Raw genomic sequence first — 25,933 nt, 5'->3', positions numbered from 1 at the left:
CAGCCGGAACCTCGCAAAAGTGATAAGCCTGCCTGACCGCATGCCGGAAGCCGGCATCATGTTGCTCAAGTATCTGCTCGGTAGCTTCGGCTTCGAACTTTGCGGCCGCCTCTTTCAACCGAGCAATCTCGTTGGTTGACGCGACAACGTCGGCCTTCATTCTTTGTACGGCCAACTTCAAGTCGTCGGCCTCCCTTCGGTGGGCGTCGGCAAGCCTTTTTAATTCTTCAGCCGACTCAGTTAACTTGGCGTTCGCAGCCAACGCCTCTTTCACTGTGGCCTCGGCCTCCTTGAGTCGGCCATGGATCCTTTCCTCGGACACGGCATGCATGTTCATGACATGCTTCGCAACAAGGGAGGTCCGAGTATCGAGTTCTCAAAACAGCTTGTATGCGGCCTCGGCAGACATGCCCTCCAAGTATTGCAATCCCCCCCAGTAGCAAGATCCAAACCGACCAAATTTTCGGTCTACACGTTCGAGGCAAGGAAGTTGGAGCTGGCGACAACAGCTGGGATAGCGAAGTTGCCGCAACCCGATTGCTCCAGAGACAGCTGCTTGGCCCGCTTGGTCGAAGAGCTCGGCCTCTCCAGCTCTATATTGTGCTCGGCCGCCCTCACTCGGGAGGTGCTTCCTTTCTTTTTGGGGTCGGCGGCAGGAATCAACACATGGGAAGGCTTATCCCGAACCATCTTCAGAGCCGACCACGCCGGGGGAACCTGCCCACTAGCCTTTGCATCCTTCGCCCTTTTCGCGAGCATGGCGGTCACGTCTAGTTTACCTCCGGCCATTAAACCTGCAACGAAGTAAATCTTAACATCAATTTAAAAATTGATTAAGCAACCGAATCCTAGAACGCATACCTAGCAAGGCCGTCTCAAAATGAGACGTTTCAAAAATGTCCAAAAGGCCTCGGACGGGCAAGCCTTTCGGTAGCTGATCTAACAGGTCCACGATCTCCTTGTCCTCGGCAGGGAGTTTAGACGCCGACATCGCTTCGTAACGCGTCGGGCGCTTCGTCCAATAAAAGGGAAATAGCGGTTCGCCTTCTCGGTCATAAAAGCAATTCTTCATCTCCGACCCCTAGTGAACCTTGAAGAACCCATCTTTAAACCCTTTGTAGGAAGAAGTGAAGGCTCGGAGAAATCCTCGCTTCGGCACCCGAGACAATGACACCCACTTTGCCGGTTTACTCGGGCGACTGGTATAGTAGTAAAGGAAAGCCAGGGGTCGGGGAGTCAGACCCAAACACAAGCATAGATTCCGAAATGCCTGCATCGCGGCCTAAGCATTCGGGTGCAATTGAGTCGGTGCCACGTTGAGCACTCGGAGAAACCCCATTTGAAAATCGTCAAAGGGTAGTTGAACACCGAGGTCTTCGAACCAGCACATGTAGGCGTAGAAGTAATCGTCCTCATCGTCCCCCGACTCCAAAAACACGAAGTCAGTCTCCGGCCCGTCGTCCATGCATGCCTCGGCAAGTAGGGGAAACTGATCCTCCCCACTCCCGAAACAGTTCTCCAAAGAGACAAATGTGTCCAACAGCCCCTGGTCAGACAACTTCGAAAGATAAATGCCGACCTCCCCGTCGACCCACTCGTGACCAGGAATCTCCACAGTTCCGTAGTCGATCCGTGCCCTTATCCGAGTACTCGGTCCAACAGCTCTCTTGCCTCGTGCATCGCCGACCACCTCTAGTTCGTCCCTGCTTATATCAACTTGCAACGCTTGCGGGTCCGGTTCACCGACTCGACCTAGACCTCGGTCATCCACCTCGGTTGCCCGTGCCAAGGCCACGACCAATGTTGTCGGAGGCGATACCTCGACCACCTCATCCCCGCTATCCTCTTGTTCGGGGCGATTGGAAGGGAAGACAACCTCGCATTGCAGCGGTGGTAACTTCGATATTTCGCTTGAAGTCGACCCCTCTTTGTCTGATGAAGCGCCCGACGCTTCCGAAGACGTCCAACTCCTAGCCGAATCGTAACCTTTATCCATTTATTGCTAAAATTAAAGAATACAAAATTTTACCTTGCTCAGGTTGTTCGGAAGAATATGATCTTGGGAGAGCTCGTAAAATTTACAGCGCGTAAATTTTCACGTCAAGACCCCTATTTATAGGCAAGGTAAATCGGGGGAGGTGAAAAGACGCCCCCGGGCCACAACCGTTCGATCTACATCATCCAACGGCCCAGATTTAGTAACCGTTGGACCCGTAACTGCTAGGGCCGACGTGGCAAGCCACACCTGCTGAGGCCTCGGTCTAAGTCATCAAGATTCAAAGCCCCAGTGCAGGATCTCACGTCCAAGCCCTCCGCTCGACCTCACAAGGCCTCGGCCTGACCTCACATGGCTAAGGTCTCGGCCTAGAGCGCCTCCAAAAGACCTCGACTTGACCTCATACGGCTGAGGTCTCGGCCTAGACCGCCTCCAAAAGGCCTCGACTTGACCTCGCATGGCTGAGGTCTTGGCCTAGACCGCCTCCAAAAGGCCTCGACTTGACCTCACATTGCTGAGGTCTCGGCCTAGACCGCCTCCTAAGGGCCTCGACTTGACCTCACACGGCTGTGGTCTCGGCCTAGACATCGCCTGCAAAAGACCTCGGCTAGAGCTCATGGTCAAGGTCGGCCCAAACATCATCAAGACGGCATCTAGATACGCCTATACCGACCATTATTCCTCAGCAACGAATACCACGTCACCATCTTCTTTGTACCATCTTCGTCGTTTCTCATCCTTGACGCTGCGGGGGTTGTATACCGTATGGTGGCCGAATCGCCCGAATACCCGAGACCGTTGCTTATGCCGAGTACCCGAACCCGCCGACCACCCCTAGATGGGGCAAAACGGGTCGGCGGAGTCGGCCGAGTGTGTCGGCATCATCTAGATGGTTACGGAGAGATTAATTAACATAATGCACAAGATTAGACCCCTAATTTTCCGGGGCCCAGTCCCTAATTGCAGCCCAATAAGAACTACTATAAATAGGACCCCAACGAGGTATGTAATTAATTCTGAACTACCACATTTATTACGCCGAGCACTAACTTGAGCGTCGGAGTGTCTTTGCAGGCAAACCCCCCCTTTTTGCTTCAGACTGCCCAGATTGGAACGAGAAAACTGAGACCGAAGATCCGACCTGTCACAACAAAAATAATTGAAGTGTGTATCCTAACACGGGAACAGAAATGATCATACTTGTGTCTTCAACCTAACTAGTTGTTGTTGTACCAGAATTGCTTTTGAAGGTAATTAATTGTGCTCTTATCAACTTGGAAGGCTTTGGTAAGAACCTCAGTAGAAATAGGTGGAGTAGAATTAAACAAAGCACTACCAATAGTGATAGTTCCTGGACTTTGACTGCTGAGATCAGCAATGGCAAGAGCATTGCCATATCCCACATTTAATTGGAAGTGAATGAGGCCAATTGGAAACACAAACACATCGCCCTTGTTCAGAACTTTGGTAAAGAGACGGTTTCCATCTTGATTGGATGAGACAAATCCAACATATAGAGTTCCCTCAATGACTATAAGGATTTCCGTGCCACGTGGGTAAGTGTGAGGAGCATTTAAGCCCTTGGGTGCAAAATCTATACGAGCCAATGATATACCAAGTGTGTTTAATCCTGGTAGCTGATCAACAAAGACCGGAGTCACTTGTGCACCAAGTGGGTTCGAGGTATTACCAGCCTCCACATGTGTGAAGAAATCTTTTGCTTTCACGAGCTTGGGATCTTTGCAGAATTTCCCGATCACAAATACTACAAATTAACAAGACAGAGTTTTAATTAGATTTAAAAGACCAATTATAATCATTCTCATGATGATGTAAATGTGAAAGAAATAAACTAAACTAAGAATTGGCATTGCAAGACTCATGAGGAATCAATGTCTGTGCATACCAACATTCTTGGTGTCATTTAATGCCACACAAAAATCTTGCAGGGGGCTGGGGTCGTAGGCAAAGGCAATAGAAGATGTCAAAGACAAGATGGCCACGAGGAAATACACAACTTTCATCTTGCTTCTCAAACTTAATCTTGTAAGATTTTGGGTAAGTAATTGCTTCTGATTGAGAACTGAATTGTTTTGCTGCCTTTATAAGCTTTGCTATTTATAAGGATGAACCGTTGAACTAGTTTCATATATTTATGTTTATCCGCAATTAATTTTTTATTTGGTGATGAACCATTCTTTACACTAGTGCAAAAAAGGGCTATTAAGTCACCCAATTTACGTCGCAAACTAGAAACCCCGACGTTGTAAAAACGTGGTGGCAGTTTCGTAAATATGTGGAGACAAATTTATGTTGGATAAAAGGGGGTCCGACGTAAATTAGGGAATTAACGTCGCAAATGACACCGTCCAACGTAAATTTACGTCGGACCCCCTTTTGTTCGACGTAAATTTATGTTGGACCAACCCCATCCGACGTAAATATTCCACTAAATTGGCCAACGTCTCATTTTCCATTCCCGCGCTCACAGTGTATACGAAATCTATTAGCTTTTCTCTGATTTTCTAAGTCTCCCACTGCATTTATTTCTACATTGGACGTTTCCAAGTCTCTAAGTGTCTGCACGTTGCTCGTTTGAGGTTAGTTTCTTGTCCACGCAATTTTTTTGTTTATTTTTTGCTATTTGTTCCTCTGGAACGGCCCATTTGTCAAGCAGTACGGGCCGTTCTCCTTGCAGAACGGGCCGTTCTCCTTGTAGAACGGGCCGTTCTCCTTACAGAACGAGCCGTTCTCCTTGCAGAACGGGCGTTCTGCTTAAATTTTTGGTTTTGTAAATTGTTGATCTGGAACGGCCGGTTCTGATTTCAGTACGGGCTGTTCCAGATGCATTAAATATTGACTTTTTTAGGCATTGACCTTTAGTTTACCATCGTATTAGTAGAAATATTTATGGATTTTATCCAAAATTACTATCGATTTTTTAGGTTTGTAGTTTAGGTTAGAAAAATTATGAATAACTGAGTCAATAGTTAATTTGTGTTAATATATAGATAATGAATCGAAGTTGGATGAATGCAAGTCGCATTAGTCAAGAGTACAGAAATGGAGTTGAAGAGTTCTTACAATTTGCAAGAGAAAATGGGAAACCCATCAAAGGGGCATATTATTGTCCATGTGTTCGATGTTTGAATCAGATACGTCAAGAAGTTGGAGAAATACACTACAAAAAAAAGTCAATTTAGCCACCGAAATTAGCGACCGATTTTTTTCCGTCGCTAATAGCGACTTAATTAGCGACCGAATCTGATTTGGTTGCAAATTTTATTTAGCGACCAATTTAGCAACCGAATTTTTAGTGGCAAATAATCGGTAACTAAATCGGTCGCTAAAATAATAATTTTTGATTAAAATAGCGACGGAACGACTTCGGTCGCTAAAAAATAAAAAATAAAATAATATTTTTAATAATTTTAGCGACCAAAGTAAAATCGGTTGCTAAAAAAATAAAAAATTAATATTTTTAATAATTTTAGCGACCGAATTAAAATCGGTCGCTAACAAAATAAAAATAATAATATTTTTAATAATTGTAGCGACCGAATTAAAATCGGTCGCTAAAAAAATAAAAAAAAAATTAATTTGTTTAATAATTGTAGCGACCGAATTAAAATCGGTCGCTAAAAAATAAAAAAAAAACTTAATTTTTTTAATAAAATTAGCGACCGAATTAAAATCGGTCGCTAAAAAAATAAATAAAAAATATAATTTTAGCGACCGATTTTAAAATCGGTCTCTAAAAAAATAAAAAAAAATTAAATTTTTTTATTTTTTTAGCGACCGATTTTAATTCGGTAGCTAAAATTGTTTAAAAAAATAAATTTTTTTTTAGCGACCGATTTTAATTCGGTCACTAAGAAAATAAAAAAATATTAATATTTATAATAATTTTAGCGACCAAATTAAAATCGGTCGCTAACTGTAAATTTTCTAAAAAATTTAGAATATATTTTTTTAAATTAAAGCAAATATAAAAATATATAATATTATTTTTATAATGATAAAAATATTAATGATAAGAAATAAAAATCAATACCCTCCCAATAAAATTAATTTGTTTTGTAAAATAATACAAATTATATAATTTAAAATAGATAATTAATATATCATGATGTATTAAAAAATGAGAAACATAATGCTATAAATCAAAATTAAATAATAATCTTTTTAATTGAATCTTTTAAAAAAAAAATAGACTAATTTAAATAATAATTTATCTAGAAAATTTATTTATTTTTCTCTTGAGAAATTTATTTCTCTTTTATCATGCTTAATATTTTATTACATTATTAGATAATATGAAAATACATAATTTATTGTGCTTTCCAATTTTGTTAAGATAAATAAACTTCTTTTCATAAATCTTATTTTATTTTCATTAATATTTTCAAAATTAACTTAAACATCTAGTTCAACTGATATAAACACGTTAGTTCCATTAAATTAAAAATAATTGGCTTATATAAGGATTAATAAAAATTTATCAAACAAATCTAAATTTGATAAAATATAATTAATATTCCATTAGTTTAATAAATAAAAATTATATATATAAATATATACTCCAATAACACATGAGATCAAATACTTAAAATACGTTATACCATCTATCTTTGATTATGCTCGTACTACTTTGGGTAGATATCGCTTCATTGAGGAAACATGATTTTATTATTATATATGAATATGATCCTACCATGGGAAACTGATTCAACAACAACGCTATTTTGAAATATTTTTATTTTGTTTAATGTTAAATTAATTTTTAATATAAAAATATTTATTTAAAATATACCTAATTATACATATATATTTTAAAATTATATTAATTAAATATGTATATAATAGTTTATCTTAAAAATCAATTCATTTAGATATTATAAAATATTTTATTTTAAAAATCAATTAAATAATACCTTGCTACTTATAGTTTATTTAAATATTTATAAATGAATATTACATTAACTCCATTGATTATTTTAATCCTTGTCTTTAATTTTATTATATATAAAAATTATTTACCTAATATATTTTGAAATTATTTTCATGAATCTTATTTTATTTCAATTATTATTTTAAAAGTTAGGCTTAATTATTCAATTCAATTGATATAATCGTGCTAGTTTCATTGTTTAAAAGCAATTGACTTATACAAAAATTAGTAAGAATTTATGAAACAATTATAAAATGAAATATTTTTTAGTAATTTAAAAAAATTATTATCCTTTGATTTTAATTTACTCATACATGTTCATAGTATTTAACTTATGATATATACACCTCCTTTTTGTTACAATTACACCTGCTTTGTTTAAAAAGGCTAAAATTGCTGACAATAGAGCTCGAATCCACACACATACTTACGTGGAGAAAATCTTAAGTCTTTCCCCTTAACTAATTGGGCAAACCACCCGCTGGTTCTTTTTGATTAGTTTTTAATACATCACAATGTGTTTCCTTGCTTTTTTCTCTATCAAATAGAATACGTGACTGTTTTAACGGAGTTTTTTTTTATGAATTCAAGATGATGGTGATATTCGTAGGCAGCCATTGGAGGATGATGGTGATATTCATGGCCCAAGCTATACTTCCTTCTTATTTGTCTTGGGTGACTCAATCTTAATTTGATAATTTTCCCTTTGGTTATATTTAAATATTTATTTTATTATTTAATGATAGCTCTTGGTTTATCGCTTTGCATAGTGAAACCAAAATGTATTGATTGCCATAGAAATCTTAATTACAATTTTAATGACCATGGTATTGATGCAAGCTGGGATCTAAAATTTTACATCTGATGAAAATATTTACTTCTTTTTGTACTTGCGTGGCATGCTGATTTTAATGACCATGCTGATTTTTGTACTAGCTATTCGTTTTGGATTCATTTGGTTCTATGTTTAATTACTCATTTTGTTACCAAGTTGTTTAGAGCGTTGAGTGCTCATGTAACGCTTAAGGTCATATATGTCCATGTATTTGTATATGGTTGGTGGCAGTTATCCTTTATATTGAAATAAATCTGGATGAATGTGTTGGGTTTTGACTTGCATTTTAGAATTAGTTATTGTTAAATTGATTATGTTTCATGCTTTGCTTTCATATGAGGCTATATTTGAAATCTGATATTCAATCATGCTGGAGATGAAAATTAAGGCTATTAAATTAGTCATCTATGAGAGGATATATATAGAAGAGTAGGTTTCCCATTAAAATTGGAAGAATCTGTAACTTGAAAAACCAAGACTTATATTGTTTTCGATGCAGTAAAGCACCATCTTTTTATATGTTAAAATATTGTGGTTTGTATACTTGTCCTTTTTATTTTTCTTTTAAATTCAAGAGTGCATCTTGCATACTAGATGATTATTTCTTTTAATGGTTTGCAATTTAGTTTACGTTTATCTTTGTTTGGAGTAAAATATGGATCAATTTTTTTTGTAGCAAAGGAACTTGTTTTATTTTTTATTTTGGTATGAGTGTTATTGTTTCATTGTTAAACAGGTTCAAAATGAAAATGAAAATAAAATATATAGTGTTTAAGGTATAAAATTAGCAATCATGTTTAAAAATAAAGTAAGCCTAGCGACAAAAAAAAAATCAATTTTTTTTTATTTTTTTAAAAAATAAAATTATGTTTAGCGACTGATTTAGCGACCGAAAAAAAATTAATTTTTTATTATAATAAAATTTAGCGACCAATTTAGCGACTGGATTGAAAATTATTTTTAAAAATAATAAAATCTAGCGACCGATTTAGCGACCGAATCAGAAATTATTATTTTTTTAAAAAAAAAATACACTTAGTGACCGATTTAGCGATTGAAATAAAAATTATTTTTTTAAAATAATAAAATTTAGCGACCGAAATTAAAAATAATTTTTTATTTTAAAAATTGTTAGCGACCGACTTAGCGACGGAAAGGAAAATCATTATTTAAAAATAAATAACACATTTAGCGACCGATTTAGCGACCTTTTTTTCGGTCGCTAATTTGGTCCCCATATACTATGGCGACCATAATCGTAGTGATCAATTAGCGACCGAAAATTTTGGTCGCTAATTAGCGACCACCAGTATTTCGGTCGCTAAATAACTTTGCGACCAGGGTTTTTGCAACTACTTCAAATCGGTCGCTAATTCGGTCGCTAAAGTAAATAGCGACCGATTTAAGTAATTTAGCGACCGATTTTTGTGGTCGCTAAAATCCTTTTTTTTTTTGTAGTGATACGTGATCACCTGTTTATATATGGTATTGTGAAGAGTTATACAGTATGGACATGGCACGGACAAATATTAGACATTCCAACAGTGTCAACAACTGAAAATTTTGAAGGAATGGACGATAACTTAGAAGAGATGATACGTGATGTTGGTGAAGAAAATTTTGAAAGAGCACATGTGTATGATACCTTAAAATCTGATTTTGAGCAACCATTGTACCCAGGATGCAGTATGTTTACAAGATTATCAGCAACTTTAAAATTGTTTAGTTTAAAAGCAAGAAATGGCTGGACTGATAAAAGCTTCACAGAATTGTTGGAGTTATTGAAGGAGATGCTTCCAGAAGATAACACTTTACCTAATCGCAACTATGAGGCAAAAAAGATACTATGTCCAATGGGTTTGGAGTATAAGAAGATACACGAGTGCCCTAATGATTGCATATTGTATACAAATGATTTTGCTACACTGAAAGTGTGTCCCACATGTGGATTGTCGCGGTTCAAAAAGAAAACTGATGGAATTAGTGGTGAGGAAGAAATAGAGGGTCCCCCTGCTAAGGTCTTATGGTATTTGCCAATAATACCTAGGTTTAAAAGATTGTTTGTCATTAAAGAGGATGCAAAAAACCTCACATGGCATGAAAATGGTAGAAAATGTGACAATTTTCTTCGACATCCAGCTGATTCTCCGCAATGGAAGAGGATTGATGAAACATTTCCAGAATTTGGTGTAGAGTCAAGAAACTTGAGAATTGGTCTAGCTACAGATGGCATGAATCCTTATGGGAACTTAAGTAGTAAACACAGTTCATGGCCAGTTTTGTTGGTCATTTACAATTTTCCTCCTTGGCTATGCATGAAGAGAAAATATATTAGGTTGTCTATGATGATATCAGGTCCCCGCCAACCAGGAAATGACATAGATGTGTATCTTAGTCCATTGATTGATGACTTGAAAATGTTGTGGGACACAGGAGTGGAGGTCTTTGATGCATATCGTGAAGAAAAATTTACCATGCGTGCAATGTTATTTTGCACAATAAATGATTTTCCAGCATATGGTAACTTGAGTGGGTATAGTGTGAAGGGTCATTATGCATGTCCTATATGTGAAGAAAACACAAGTTATACCCAATTGAAACATGGGCAAAAGACTACGTACACTAGGCATCGTAAGTTTCTTGTTCGTAGTCATCCATACCGTAGATTGAAGAAAGCATTCAATGGATGTCAAGAGGATGAAATTTCCTCGACACCGCGCAATGGTGAAGAAGTATATCAACGGGTGAAAAACATTAACATTGTGTTCGGAAAGACGCAAAAGAAGTCAACTGAGAGAAATATCTGGAAGAAATGATCAATGTTCTTTAATCTTCCTTACTGATGCAAGCTAGATGTTAGAAACTGCATAGATGTGATGCATGTGGAGAAAAATGTTTGTGATAGTGTAATTGGGACATTGCTAAACATCAAAGGAAAGACTAAAGATGGAGTGAAAGCACGACAAGATTTGGTGGACATGGGTATACGTTCTGAGTTGCATCCTCAGTCTATTGGAAGACGCACTTTCTTGCCTCCAGCTTGTCATACTCTATCAAAGAAAGAAAAAAAAAAAGCTTTTGTGAGTGCTTAAGCAGTGTGAAAGTTCCACAAGGGTACTCCTCAAATGTTAAGAGTCTGGTGTCTATGCAAGATTTGAAGTTGATTGGTTTAAAGTCTCACGATTGTCATGTGTTAATGCAACAACTTTTGCTTGTGGCTATTCGTAACATTTTACCATCTTCTGTTAGAGTTGCTATTACTCGATTGTGTTTATTCTTCAATGCCATTTGCAACAAAGTAATTGACCCTGTAAAGTTAGAAGAGTTAGAAAATGAAGCAATCATAATCTTGTGTCAATTGGAAATGTATTTTCCACCTTCATTTTTTGATATCATGGTGCATTTGATAGTTCATTTGGTTAGGGAGATTTGATTGTGTGGCCCGGTTTATCTTAGATGGATGTACCCTGTTGAGAGATACATGAAGATCTTAAAAGGATATGTCAAGAATCAATACCGCCCAGAAGCCTCTATTGTGGAGAGGTACATTGCAGAAGAAGCCATTGAGTTTTGTTCAGGGTACATGTCAAAATCAGAACCAATAGGAATTCCCAAGACTCGACATGATGGGAAACAATTTGGTAAGGGTACTCGAAGTTTAAAGATTAGAACTGTGAGTCGAACAGAAGTTGACCAAGCACATTTGTACATATTGAACAACATTGATGAAGTAATTCCTTACATATCTGAACACATAGATGAAATCAAGATAGCACACCCCCGGATGAATGAGAAATGGGTATTGAATGAACATAACAAGAGTTTCTTAGCCTGGTTTAAGAAAAAGGTTTATGGTGAGGTTAATGCTTCTGATACACTTTTGAGACTCGCGTGTGGGCCTAACAACGATGTCATTACATTTGGTGGGTATGACATTAACAAATATTATTTCTATACAAAGACAGAAGATGACAAAAGTAGAGTACAAAATAGTGGGGTTACAATTCAGGCTGAGGATGTGCACTTTGCTAGTTCAAAAGATAAAAATCCCATTACAGCATCCATGAGTTATTTCGGAGTCATACAAGACATATGGGAAATTGATTATATTACGTTTAGAGTGCCTGTGTTCAAGTGTAAATGGGTTGATGGCAATACGGGTGTGCGGACAGATGATTTAGGATTTACTTTGGTTGATTTGAATAAGGTCGGTTATAAGGATGAACCTTTTATTATGGCATATCAAGCAAGACAAGTTTTTTATGTCAGGGATCCATGTAATGAGAAATGGTCAGTCGTCCTCGAAGGAAGAACCATGCATGGAACTCACGAAGATGAGTCTCTAGATATGCATGAGACACCATCTTTTTCAAGCAGATCATTTGGTGCTATTACGGACAATGAAGTGGACGAAATACATGCTATTCGAAGTGATCATGATGAAGGAATATGGAAAAACATTCCAACCTAATAGGTTTCTGTTTGTGTATTATTTGTTTTTTTATTAGTTATTTTGTTACTATATTATTATTATCTTTTTTACTTTATTTGTCTATTCAGTTAATTCATTGTTTTAATAATGAGAGTTTAATTTTTTCAGGATTATGGAGGATTCTGGGTCTGGCAGTGGAAGGAGGGAAGGTAGATTTGTCACCCGATTGTCTGGGTTGACAGCTGGACGCATTGCCAAGGAGAGGACACCGGTTGAGGTGGATCCTCGTTCTGGCAAGGCATCAGGCCCAAATGCTGCCAAGTTTAAGAGCTATTTGGGAGTCCTAGCTCGACGACATGTTTCTATTATCATTCCATCATGGGATGACGTTCAGGAGGCTGACAAAAACCTCATGTGGCAGGATATTCAGGTATATACTTTCACATCCCTTCAATATTATATAACTTAAATACATTATTTATTATTTGTTGTTATTTTCATAGCAAAATTTTGACATTCCCAACACTGAGGTCATGAGGAGGAAGATGTTATCTGCCCTTGCCACCAGGTGGAGAGACTTCAAGACTTTCTTGACACGGGAGTATGTATTTGGAGAGCGACAAAATGAGACTCCCTGTCTAAAGTACCAGATCACTGATGAGGAGTGGATGCAATTTCGTGCCACTCAATTGGACCCTTCGTGGCAGGTTAGTTATTGATAACTCTTATATTGACACAAATACTTAAGGTATATTTTAATTAATCTCATTTTCTTTTTTGTATTATTGCAGACTAAAAGAATAGCTGCCCAAGAACGACAGGCCAAGAATGATGCACCCCATCTATTGTCAAGAGGGGGATATGAGAAAAAAAAGGAAATGAAGAAGGCTAGGGCAGAGGCAGCAGGGGTTGAGTCTACTGACCGTGTGGAGTCACCTCCCCGCCATGAGATGTGGATAGCAGCCCGAACAAAACCAGATGGGCAAATGACTTCTGAGTCTGCAAGGGTCGTTGCTGATAAAATAGTAAGTAAATATTTACAAACTAAGACTCTTCATTTCAACTCATTTAATTCATAAGTGTAGTTTAGGGTATACTTATTGTTAATATGTTGTAGGAGGGTTTAGTTGAGCAGAGCACCCAGGGCTCATTTGTTTCCCATGGTCAGGATGATATCCTCACAACGGCCATAGGAAGGCCATAGCACGCAGGCCGTGTGCGTGGTGTTGATGGTTCTTGGAGCCACCGAGATTTCTTTGGTGCACGATCATCTAGGAGCATTGTTGACTCTTGTAGTCAAGAGGCTATGCAGAGAATGGAGATGCAGTTTGAAGAGAAATTGAAGAATATTCGAGAAGAGTTTGAACAGAAGTTTGAACTTTTGGCTCATTCTAGGCAACAGACTGCAGCTGCTCATGATGGTGTTCGAGTCAGCACTAAAGGGAGTTGTGCTGCTCCAGATCCCTCACCAGATCAGACTCACACTGATGTACCAAAGCAGTGTGAGTTATATGTTAAGGATGACCCCCCACGGTTAGTGGCTATTGGCCGAGTATTTGAGGGTGGCTCAACCATCCATGGTGTCCCTCTACAGCCAGACTGGACACGGGTTGTGGTTGACCAAGTTCAAGATGCTGCTGCTCCAGTGCCTTTGCCCAATACAGAGGTTCAACTAGTGGGGCAGGCAACCGGCACATTCTTAGCTTGGCCAAAACGTTTGGTCATGTCGCCTTCAGCACGGGTAAAGATAATTATATTATTGCTCTTTTATATTCTTATAATTCTATTATTGTTTAACTAATTTTGATTATTTCTTTAGGATTTTATCAATCGTGGTAAGGAGGTCATGAGAGAACCTCATGTTGATGATGCTAATATCGCAGAAGCTGAGGATGATCCCATATCTAAGCTTCTAATCATATTACCACGATTAAAGAAGAACCCAATTCAAATGTAGTTGGACATTAGAGTTTTTGGAGTTGATAGCTCTGATATTCCACTATACATATCTATGTCTGATGCATTAGAGATTGTTGGGGGAAACTCCATGTTAAATATTTCTATCATACAGCTGTGGGCCATGTAAGTCATATTTTCTTTTATGAGTCTAAATTTACAATAATCACTACAAGAAAAAGTTAAATTTCCCACGGATAATTTCCCACGAATTTTTAAATGAAAGAATTTCCGACGAAATTTCCGACGGATTTAAATCCGTCTGAAATTTCTGAACAGAGTTTCCCACGGATTTAAATCCGTCTGAAATTATTAAATAAAATTTAAGCCAATTATTTTTCAAATGCAACTAATCCTAATCGCATTGATACACACAACAATGCACTATATAATATTTTCATTATTATATGAGTGTTTTCAAAATATAAATCAAAGTGTGTGAGGTATGACTTATATTATATTACCTATATATAATTATATGTTTAGGTTATTATAAATTATAAACTAATTAGCATAAATGTGTTTTTTTTTACTTAAAATACCAACACATGACGTCCAAATTTAAGAATACCATATCTGTTCTTTAATTATTAAAAATCACTCATCTCTTTGAAAATAACGTTATTAATTAAATAAGGGGAAAAAAAGTTAAATTATGTTCTGCAAATATCATATATAAGTATCTATCATTTATTTCTAAATTACATCCAATACTATGCATGTCATTTTCATGAAAACTTTCATTGATCTTCAATTTTGAAAATAATATTTTTTTCAATTCATTTTCAAAATTATTACTTAAATTTAATATATTTTTTAAATCACAGTGTGCATGATATTTAAAATAAATTTCAAAAAAGTTGAAATAATGAAATAAGAGATCAAATCTCATTTAATTAATGATATTTGTATTAATAAATTATTTTCTCTTATTAGTATATAAATAGTATTATCTTTATGTGCCACATAAATAATTAAATAAGAAAATTAATACTCACTTAAAAATTTGAGAAGAGATATATGTAACACCCTAGTTTTCAAAATGGTTATTATTATTATTATTATTATGTGGTATTTGGTCATAAATTGGTGGTTATATTTTACTTCAATTGTAGATAATTTACACTCCATTTATGCTTAGAAAGATATGTGTGTTGTTGGACCTAATTAGATAGTTGTGAATTTTTTAAGAACCATTTCTCGCTGGGCTGACTGACAAGTATCGGTTTTTGGGGTATAACTTGGGCTGTGGTGGTCCAAATGATGCAAAATTGGTGTCAATGGAAAGATAAGAGAAAAACGTACAACTTTGTAAGAAATAGCCATTTGCAAATTCGGTCGTATAGAAGGTCAAAAATTGGAATTTGATTGATACAATTGTTTCTCGCTGGGCTGATTGGCAAGCCTCGGTGTTTAGGGAATAAATTGGGCTGTGATTGTTCAAATAATGCAAACTTGGTGGCTATGGAAAGATACAAGAAAACCCTACAACTTTCATGAAGTAACCATTCACAAATTCGGCCGTCTAGAAGGTCAAATTCGGTGGTCAAAAATCGGTGCGGAAAAGAATATGGCATCCAACTCATCCCACTAACAACACCAACTCATCCCATTTCGTTTTGTCTAAGATTTTTCCATTATTTTCCATTATTTTAATGTGTTATGGAGGCTATAAATAGGCCTTCACTTCTCCATTGCAAACCATCCCTCAATTCTCATTCTCTCTTCTCTTATACTCTCTTCTTCTCCTCTTCTTCTCTTTGAAGACCTAGAGGAATCCATAGGAGGTGGTTCTACCCTAGTAGAAGGAGCCTAGAGGAGGAAGCTCTTCTTTAGTTTCAGTGCCTGTTATCCAGGTAAGGGGGGGAGTGAGAAATCTCGCTCTGGGTGTGGGATTGTATGCTGGGTAGTGGGATTGGCCCCCAATCCTGTGTTTGTTGTATGTTATATTGTTTGTATGTTCTAATTGCTTGGTTAATATGTGTGTATGAATAGAAATTCTGTTGAGATTATGAATGTGAATGTGATGATATGATATGATGATAATATGATATGATGTGATGATGAAATATGATGATGTGAAATGACCATGAGATAATATGAAATATGATTGAGACATGAGATATGAAATGATGTTTCTAATGATATGATGTGATGATGAAATATGATGTGAAATGACCATGAGATATGATTGACCATGAGATAGATAATGTGATAATATGACAATGAGATATGAAATGTGATAAAGAGAAATGACCATGGAAAGTGATAAAGTGATATGAGAATACATAGAGTCTTGTTTGACATGCATCATTTGCATAAAGTGATAAGGGTACGATATGGAATACGCCGCCAGAGAAGGCCCCCTAGTGTAAAAGCTGTGGGGATCAGTCCTTGGGGATGGCTCGGTTTGGAAGTCCCAGTCTCGCCCATTGTGTGCATGGGATGTATCTTGCGCGGCTTAGCTATCCCGACGAGACTCTGGTAGTATGTCCTTCTAGTGAGAGTGCGCAGAGGTTGTGTCCCGGCATGTACTCCTAGACTACTCTTTGTGTATTGCTAGCGGCAATATACTACGTGATAAGTGACTGGCGCCACATGCATGATAAAATGTAGTCCGTGTCCATACATGTGTCTTTTGATATTATATGACAAATGGATATGCCTTGAATGAGTAAGATGTGATATTGTTAATCTATGTTATATATGTTTTGTTTGTGTTTGGCTATCTAGTATATATATTCCTACACTGTGAGCCGAGTGAGATGTTTTCTCACTCCCTTTTTCTTTGTGTTGTTTTTCTTTAACCGTTATACAGGTGATTATCAGCATGAGGCTGAGGATGTTGGTGGTGAAGCTTAGGCTTCTTTATGGGCTATGCTCTGATAGGACATGTGACATCGGGGTATAGATAAGATTAGATTAGGTTGTTAATGTTATTTTAAATTACTTTGAAAACTTTGAGATTTATTTCTTTGTAATTTCCGCTGATTATGTTTGTTAAAAATGTGATACTCTTTAAACATGTTTGATTATTAAAGTTATATTATTTAAATTTATTGATTTATGATATGCGGGGTAGAGGGTGTCACATTTAGTGGTATCAGAGCCTGGTTGATCTAATCGACCGTGAGTTATGAGTCTACTATGCTTGTTTGGTAGATTAATAATGTGATGAGTTGATTGATGTGCTAATATGATGATTGATTATGTTGTGTGCATTGTGTTCTCAGGATTTGTTTGATAGACATGATATAATTTGATGATGCTATTTTTGATTGCTCTTTTCATAATTGCTTATTTGTTTGATACTTCTTGCTTACGTAAGAAGTAGTGGTTGAGTAGTATCACTCGTATGGTGAGCTTATGTACCAATAGTACGGATAAAGCCTATTGAGACCTTAGAATTAGGAGAGACATTAATTTGTCAAAAGTTTACGATTAATGAAATTTAGGAATCTATAGTAGTAGCGATTGAATCCAAGGAGGTTGTATCTGAGAATTGGAGTTTTGATATTTTGATGAGAGGTTGAAACGTTCCTTGAGTATTGGTGCTTCATGTTAACTTTTATGGTTTAGGCAATATGTGAATATTATTCTCTAAGTCCTTTGCACTAAATATGTGAGCTGTTTTGGTCTAGGATTGTAATGGAAAGCTTGAATATGAGTTTAAGGTGGAAAGGAGTGAGTTTGGAATGGTTGAGGTATTTTGTGAAATGTTAGTACACTATTGCTGTATAATATGGGGATTATTTTCGTTAAAATTTTGTTGTGCCTGTATGAGTATCATATTGACAGAATCAGATTTTATGGTCTTCACAAAAGTAGTAGCTTTGGACGTTATCTTTCTAATGGAACTGGAATCAGGTAAAACGGAGGTATAGAACTCTAGTTATAGCTACTTTGGTGATCAAAGGTCTAGTTATAAGCGCTGAATATATCTGCTGCGGTTTTTGAAATTTGTAGCTAAGAAGATGATCTTTTTAGAATTCTATGTCTTCGTAGGAGTTGTAGCTTATTCTCTTATCTTTATTTTGAGATAGGTTTGAGATCATTTGAATAAGTATAACTCTCTAGGTATCATTTTCTTTAAACATTGTTGAAGGGATATGTATGGTTTCATGATATTTTTGAATCATTAGGCAATGCAAGGATAAGAATTGATTTTGTTTTGGGGTGTTTGCATAAGGATTGAGAGGTTGTTTAAAGGTTGTATAATGCTATGTGATAAAGTTTGTTCATGTACATGCTTATCGATGGTATATTTGAAGGTTTAAAGATGGTATTCTAATATGATTTAGTAAGCATGTATGTTGATATGTGGATAGATTACCTTAGGGATCAATTGGTGAATGTCGTGTGGTTAGTGAGATTGATCTTAGGGTGTGATATGATCATATTGTAGTTGAAGGTGGAGATATATTCAAGACGGTTGTATGTTAAGTATTACTATTTTATTTTATCTTATTTATTGATTGATTGATTGATTTATTTATTATTTTTATTGTATAAGATAAGTTTTCTAGTTCTTGTAAATTCCAGTTAAGGTAAACATGGATATGTCTCAGGTAGAAGTTGTATTTAAGTGGGGAGATATCTAAGCCAATTAGTGAAGATAAGAGTTTTATGATGTTAGCTTATTATTATTGGAGATTTATTGAAGGAATTTCTAAGATAGCTTTGCCCTTAACTACATTCACTAAGAGGAGTATTGTCTTTATGTGGGATAGTAAGTATGAGAGTAGTTCCAACTCTTAAGGCAAGATTGACTAGTGTTAATACTACTAGATTTTAGTAAGTCTTTTGTGGAACATAGTTATGTTTCTAAGATAAGATTGGATAGAGTGTGGATGCAAGAAGGAACAGATAAGTAGCTTATGATTCTAGAAAATTGAGAATTTATGAGAAGGAATTACCTTACCCATGACCTTGATTTGAAGACATTACCTATATGATTCTAAGCTTGAGGTATTTAGCGATCATAAGAGTTTTAAATATCTATTGACCAAAAGAGATAGTTAGAAATTTTTAAGGAATAAGATTTTGATCTTACTGGTTATTTGGCCAAAGCCATTGTGGTAACCAATGTTTTGAGTAGGAAACCTTTATATTTTTCCTTATGATTAGAAAGAAGGATCTTTTTAGGGATTTAAGTCTGACTTGTGAGATTACTCCTAGTGGTGAAAAACTAGGTGTGACTCGAGTAACAAGTGGACCATTGAGATAAATTGGAGAAATACAATTAGTTGATTCATATTGGTAACAAGATATGAGACTATAGAATAAGGTGATGGATAGGGGTTTGAATTGGTTGAAGATGGAGCAGTAAAATTAGTGATTTGATATGTATAACATGCTTAGGTGCTTGATCTTTACAGATGATCATAGAAGTAATATCAATATTATGACAGATGCCTTGATTACGATGATCACTAATATATTTAAGGATTGGATTTGATTGGAGAATTTAGGGACTTATGATTGATGTGTGAGACTACCTTTAGGAACATTGAATTGACTATGGTTGAAAATAACTAGTGAATTAATGGATGAGATTAGAATCTTTTCTAGTGAACCAAGTGGAAAAGATTAGTAGGAATATGATTAAAATTTATAATAAAAAAAAAAAATTGGAATTGATGTTGTTTTGAGGTGCAAGAATAAATTTGGGTGCTTAGTAATCTTGAAATTAGAAAGATGATCTTAAAGGGAGGACACAAGAGTACTCTTAGCATCCATTTAAGAGCCACTAAGATGTACCAAGACCTTAGGAAAATATTCCAGTGGCCTAAGATAGAAGAATTTGTGTATGCTTGCTTAGTATGTTAGAAGGCTAAGGGAGAACATCAGAAACCTTCAGGTTTACTGCAACCTTTAGATGTGCCTGTGTGGAAATGAGATAGCATCTCGATGGATTTTGTAGTAGGATTACCTAGGACATGGAAGAACTTGGATGATTATATGGGTCATTGTGGATAGATTAACTAAGTCTGCCCATTTTATTCCCATTAACATTAGATACCCTTTGGAAAGGTTAACCAAGTTGTACATAGGTGAGATTGTAAGGTTGCATGGGGTTCCTACTAGTATAGTTTCGGATAGAGATCCTAGGTTCACCTCTAGATTTTGGGATGGCACCCTATGAGGCTTTGTATGGTAGGAGATGTAGAACACCTTTGTGTTGGGCAGAATCTGGAGAGAGTGCCATATTAGGAATTGAAATAGTTCAACAAACTACTGAAAAGGTTAGGACAATCCAAAAGAAAATGAGAGCATCACAGAGTAGGCAGAAGAGCTACCATGATAAAAGAAGGAAAGACCTTGAGTTTAAAGAAGGAGATCATGTATTCCTTAAAGTAACTCCTTGGACTGAAATTGGTAGAGCACTTAAATCTCGCAAGCTTACTCTACGATTCATTGGTCCCTACCAGATCCTTAAGAGAATTGGTGATGTAGCTTTCCAAATTGCGTTACCTCCATCCCTATCAAATCTTCATGATGTCTTTCATGTTTCTCAACCTAGAAAATACATTCATCTCATATTGTGGAATCCGACAACATTCAGTTAAAGGATAACCTCACCTATGAGACTATACCTTTGAGGATTGAGGATAAGAGGGTAAAGAAACTAAGAGGTAAGGAAATTCTTTTAGTCAAGGCTATTTGGGGAGGAAACTTTGAAGAAGGCGCTATATGGAAACTAGAAAGCAAGGGGAGAGAAGATTATCCATTCCTGTTTTCAGGTAAATTTCGAGGACGAAATTTCTTAAAGGAGGGGAGAATTGTAACACCCTAGTTTTCAAAATGGTTATTATTATTATTATTATTATGTGGTATTTGGTCATAAATTGGTGGTTATATTTTACTTCAATTGTAGATAATTTACACTCCATTTATGCTTAGAAAGATATGTGTGTTGTTGGACCTAATTAGATAGTTGTGAATTTTTTAAGAACCATTTCTCGCTGGGCTGACTGACAAGTATCGGTTTTTGGGGTATAACTTGGGCTGTGGTGGTCCAAATGATGCAAAATTGGTGTCAATGGAAAGATAAGAGAAAAACGTACAACTTTGTAAGAAATAGCCATTTGCAAATTCGGTCGTATAGAAGGTCACAAATTGGAATTTGATTGATACAATTGTTTCTCGCTGGGCTGATTGGCAAGCCTCGGTGTTTAGGGAATAAATTGGGCTGTGATTGTTCAAATAATGCAAACTTGGTGGCTATGGAAAGATACAAGAAAACCCTACAACTTTCATGAAGTAACCATTCACAAATTCGGCCGTCTAGAAGGTCAAATTCGGTGGTCAAAAATCGGTGCGGAAAAGAATATGGCATCCAACTCATCCCACTAACAACACCAACTCATCCCATTTCGTTTTGTCTAAGATTTTTCCATTATTTTCCATTATTTTAATGTGTTATGGAGGCTATAAATAGGCCTTCACTTCTCCATTGCAAACCATCCCTCAATTCTCATTCTCTCTTCTCTTATACTCTCTTCTTCTCCTCTTCTTCTCTTTGAAGACCTAGAGGAATCCATAGGAGGTGGTTCTACCCTAGTAGAAGGAGCCTAGAGGAGGAAGCTCTTCTTTAGTTTCAGTGCCTGTTATCCAGGTAAGGGGGGGAGTGAGAAATCTCGCTCTGGGTGTGGGATTGTATGCTGGGTAGTGGGATTGGCCCCCAATCCTGTGTTTGTTGTATGTTATATTGTTTGTATGTTCTAATTGCTTGGTTAATATGTGTGTATGAATAGAAATTCTGTTGAGATTATGAATGTGAATGTGATGATATGATATGATGATAATATGATATGATGTGATGATGAAATATGATGATGTGAAATGACCATGAGATAATATGAAATATGATTGAGACATGAGATATGAAATGATGTTTCTAATGATATGATGTGATGATGAAATATGATGTGAAATGACCATGAGATATGATTGACCATGAGATAGATAATGTGATAATATGACAATGAGATATGAAATGTGATAAAGAGAAATGACCATGGAAAGTGATAAAGTGATATGAGAATACATAGAGTCTTGTTTGACATGCATCATTTGCATAAAGTGATAAGGGTACGATATGGAATACGCCGCCAGAGAAGGCCCCCTAGTGTAAAAGCTGTGGGGATCAGTCCTTGGGGATGGCTCGGTTTGGAAGTCCCAGTCTCGCCCATTGTGTGCATGGGATGTATCTTGCGCGGCTTAGCTATCCCGACGAGACTCTAGTAGTATGTCCTTCTAGTGAGAGTGCGCAGAGGTTGTGTCCCGGCATGTACTCCTAGACTACTCTTTGTGTATTGCTAGCGGCAATATACTACGTGATAAGTGACTGGCGCCACATGCATGATAAAATGTAGTCCGTGTCCATACATGTGTCTTTTGATATTATATGACAAATGGATATGCCTTGAATGAGTAAGATGTGATATTGTTAATCTATGTTATATATGTTTTGTTTGTGTTTGGCTATCTAGTATATATATTCCTACACTGTGAGCCGAGTGAGATGTTTTCTCACTCCCTTTTTCTTTGTGTTGTTTTTCTTTAACCGTTATACAGGTGATTATCAGCATGAGGCTGAGGATGTTGGTGGTGAAGCTTAGGCTTCTTTATGGGCTATGCTCTGATAGGACATGTGACATCGGGGTATAGATAAGATTAGATTAGGTTGTTAATGTTATTTTAAATTACTTTGAAAACTTTGAGATTTATTTCTTTGTAATTTCCGCTGATTATGTTTGTTAAAAATGTGATACTCTTTAAACATGTTTGATTATTAAAGTTATATTATTTAAATTTATTGATTTATGATATGCGGGGTAGAGGGTGTCACAATATACGTATGACGTTATTGAGAAAAACTTCAAGTAGGAGTTAATGGAATTTTTTCTAGATTAAATCTTCTTTATTTAAAAATTAAAACATTAAAGTTAAAATAATTACACTAAATAATTATTTTTGTTCCTAATAACTGATTAATTTAAAAATCTCTCTTTAAGTTGTAGTAATTTCTTAAATTTACATTTTATTGATTTCTAAATTTTATATTTAAGTAAATCAGTAAAATACAAAGTAACAAATATAAATATGAGTATTTAAAACTTCAATGAATCTATATATAGAAAGTAGAGATATATAAAGACAGAGAAAATGAATGGAAGAAAAATAGTTAAATATATAGTTGTTCGATTATCTATAGTAATAGATAAAGGGAAATATACGTCATCTTGTAACTAATTTTATCTAAAAAATAATAGATAATCATACCCTTAACTGATTTTAATTTTATATATTCTAATTTCATTTGTAATAATATGATTATATATTTAAATAGTTTAATATTAATAATTTTTTAAGTATATTTTTGTCTTTTCACTTAAAATATTTGAATTTCTATATTTTAATTTGAATTATTTTTTAAGTATATTTTTGTCTTTTTGTCTTAAATTTTTGAATTTCTATATTTTAATTTTAATAATTTGTTATTTCTATTATTTATTAATTCTTTTTTTTTAATGTTTTATAACATTATTAAAATTTTATAATTTTATTTATAATTTTATCTTACTTTTTATTTTATAAATATAATTTGGATTATTCATTTTATAATTAAATTAATTTTTGTAAATTTTTTATGAGTTTACATTCTAAGAATGTATTAAAACCCCTCAATCTTTGATTATTAGATAGCAAAAACATGAATATTCTGATTATTAGACATTATGTTATAATTCTACTGATCGTACTATATGTTATTTTTAAATTCGAACTCCTAAACTTTATTTGTTATGTATGATATTTTATTTTGTATGAATGAACTTGTTTTGATTTACATAATTATAATTGATTTAATATCTTTAAATAGGATAATTATTTAATATAATTTTGAATTAAAAAAAATTTCACAGAATTTCCCACGGATTTATCCGTGGGTAATTTCCCACGGACTAATCCGTGGGTAATTCTGGGAATTGTTTTTTTAATTCAAAATTGTATTAAATAATTATCCTATTTAAAGATATTAAATCAATTATAATTATGTAAATCAAAACAAGTTCATTCATAAAGATTGATGGGTTTCAATACATTTTTATAATGTAAACTCATAAAAATTTAAAAATTAATTTAATTATAAAATGAATAATCCAAATTATATTTATAAAATAAAAAGTAAGATAAAATTAGAGAGATTAAAATTATAAAATTTTAATAATGTTATAAAACATTAAAAAATAAAAGAATTAATAAATAATAGAAATAAAAATTTATTAAAATTACAATATAGAAATTCAAAAATTTAAGACAAAAAGACAAAAATATACTTAAAAAATAATTTAAATTAAAATATAGAAATTCAAATATTTTAAGTGAAAAGACAAAAACATACTTAAAAAATTATTAAAATTAAACTATTTAAATATATAACCATATTATTACAAAAAAATTAGAATATATAAAAGAAAAATCAGTTAAGGGTATGATTATCTATTATTTTTTAGACAAAATCACTTACAAGATGACGTATAACTTTATATTAAATGTGAATTTTATAAATTCAACCGTTAAATTAAAAATCTTTTACTCTTAAATCATATATACAAAATGTTATATTAATCGAAGATAATTTCTTATAAAACAAAATTAAATCTGTTGGAAAATTTTTGTAGGAAAAGCTATATTATTGATGAAATATTTCAGACAAATTTATATTTGTCGAAAAATGTAAGAACTGATTTTAAATTTGATATGAAAATATTATGATATTATTAGATAAGATTTTAAGTTAGTATTTTATTAATGGTTGATAATTAAAAAATAAAACAAGGATAAATACATTTTTTGAATTTTATATGTTTGATTTAAGATAAATTACAAAATAACTCTTGGTAAAGTTATTCCGCTCATTACCTCATGGTGTGTGTTGAATTTTATCAATCCAATTAATTGTTAAATTAAAAGTTATTAAATTTTACTAATAATTAATATAAAAAATTAATTAGTTTTGAAATAAATTATTTGCTAATTAACAATATAATTGAAACATTAATTATTTTAAATTATTTAACTAGAATCTTATTGACAATTTACTATATGATCTTAATATTTTTGTATAACTAATATCTGGTTTTAAATTTGATATGAGAATATTATATATAATTAGATAAGATTTTAAGATAGTATTTTATTAATAGTTGATAATTAGAAGAAAAAAAAACCAGGATAAATATTTTTTTTGAATTTTATATGTTTGATTTAAGGTAAATAAATATATTAAATTAATAATTTATTTAAAATATTAAAATTTAATTTATAAGTATGTAATAAATAAATCTTTATAATTTTATAAATTATATTATCATTATAAATTATAAAATTAAATAATTTAAATTATAATTATAAATAAAAATAAGTAGATATTACTTATAAAAGTAAGTAGATATAAATAAATAATAATTAAATATATTATTATTATTATTATTTGTAATATAAAATTATTATATATTATTATTATAGTACAAATTTGAGATTGTATATTTGAAGATGACTTAAATGAATTAATTTGTACAAGTTATACTGACAACATACATATACATTTCGGTAGCTTACTCATGAGAACTTCACAGTTAAGTGTGCTTGAGCTGAAGTAGTACTGGGATGGGTGACCTTTTGGGAAGTTTCCCAGAAATTGCACAAGTAAGGATAAAACTCGCTAAACAATGAAATATCGTGAAATAGAACTCT

General features: G+C 34.3%; 1 protein-coding gene and 1 long non-coding RNA gene across 2 annotated transcripts; one reads left to right on the top strand and one right to left on the bottom strand.

Annotated features, from left to right (window-relative positions):
- Positions 1-3,168: 3,168 nt before the first annotated feature.
- LOC109793969 (germin-like protein subfamily 1 member 17) lies at positions 3,169-4,020 on the bottom strand. The gene is made up of 2 exons (XM_020353445.3): positions 3,903-4,020; positions 3,169-3,761 (listed from the first exon to the last, which is right to left on the bottom strand). The coding sequence occupies exons 1-2, from the start codon at positions 4,018-4,020 to the stop codon at positions 3,214-3,216; spliced, it is 666 nt and encodes a 221-aa protein (XP_020209034.2). The 3' UTR covers positions 3,169-3,213.
- An 11,210-nt stretch (positions 4,021-15,230) lies between these two features.
- LOC145956739 (uncharacterized) lies at positions 15,231-22,987 on the top strand. The gene is made up of 2 exons (XR_014432978.1): positions 15,231-16,026; positions 16,989-22,987. It is a non-coding gene; the product is annotated as an uncharacterized LOC145956739 (long non-coding RNA).
- The last annotated feature ends 2,946 nt before the right edge of the window (positions 22,988-25,933 follow it).

The sequence above is a fragment of the Cajanus cajan genome, chromosome 4, assembly GCF_000230855.2.
Source record: "Cajanus cajan strain Asha chromosome 4, NIPB_CcT2T_4, whole genome shotgun sequence".
Lineage (NCBI taxonomy): Eukaryota > Viridiplantae > Streptophyta > Magnoliopsida > Fabales > Fabaceae > Cajanus > Cajanus cajan.
Note: the sequence above shows the minus strand (reverse complement) of the source record. Positions and strands in the feature narration are given on the sequence as shown.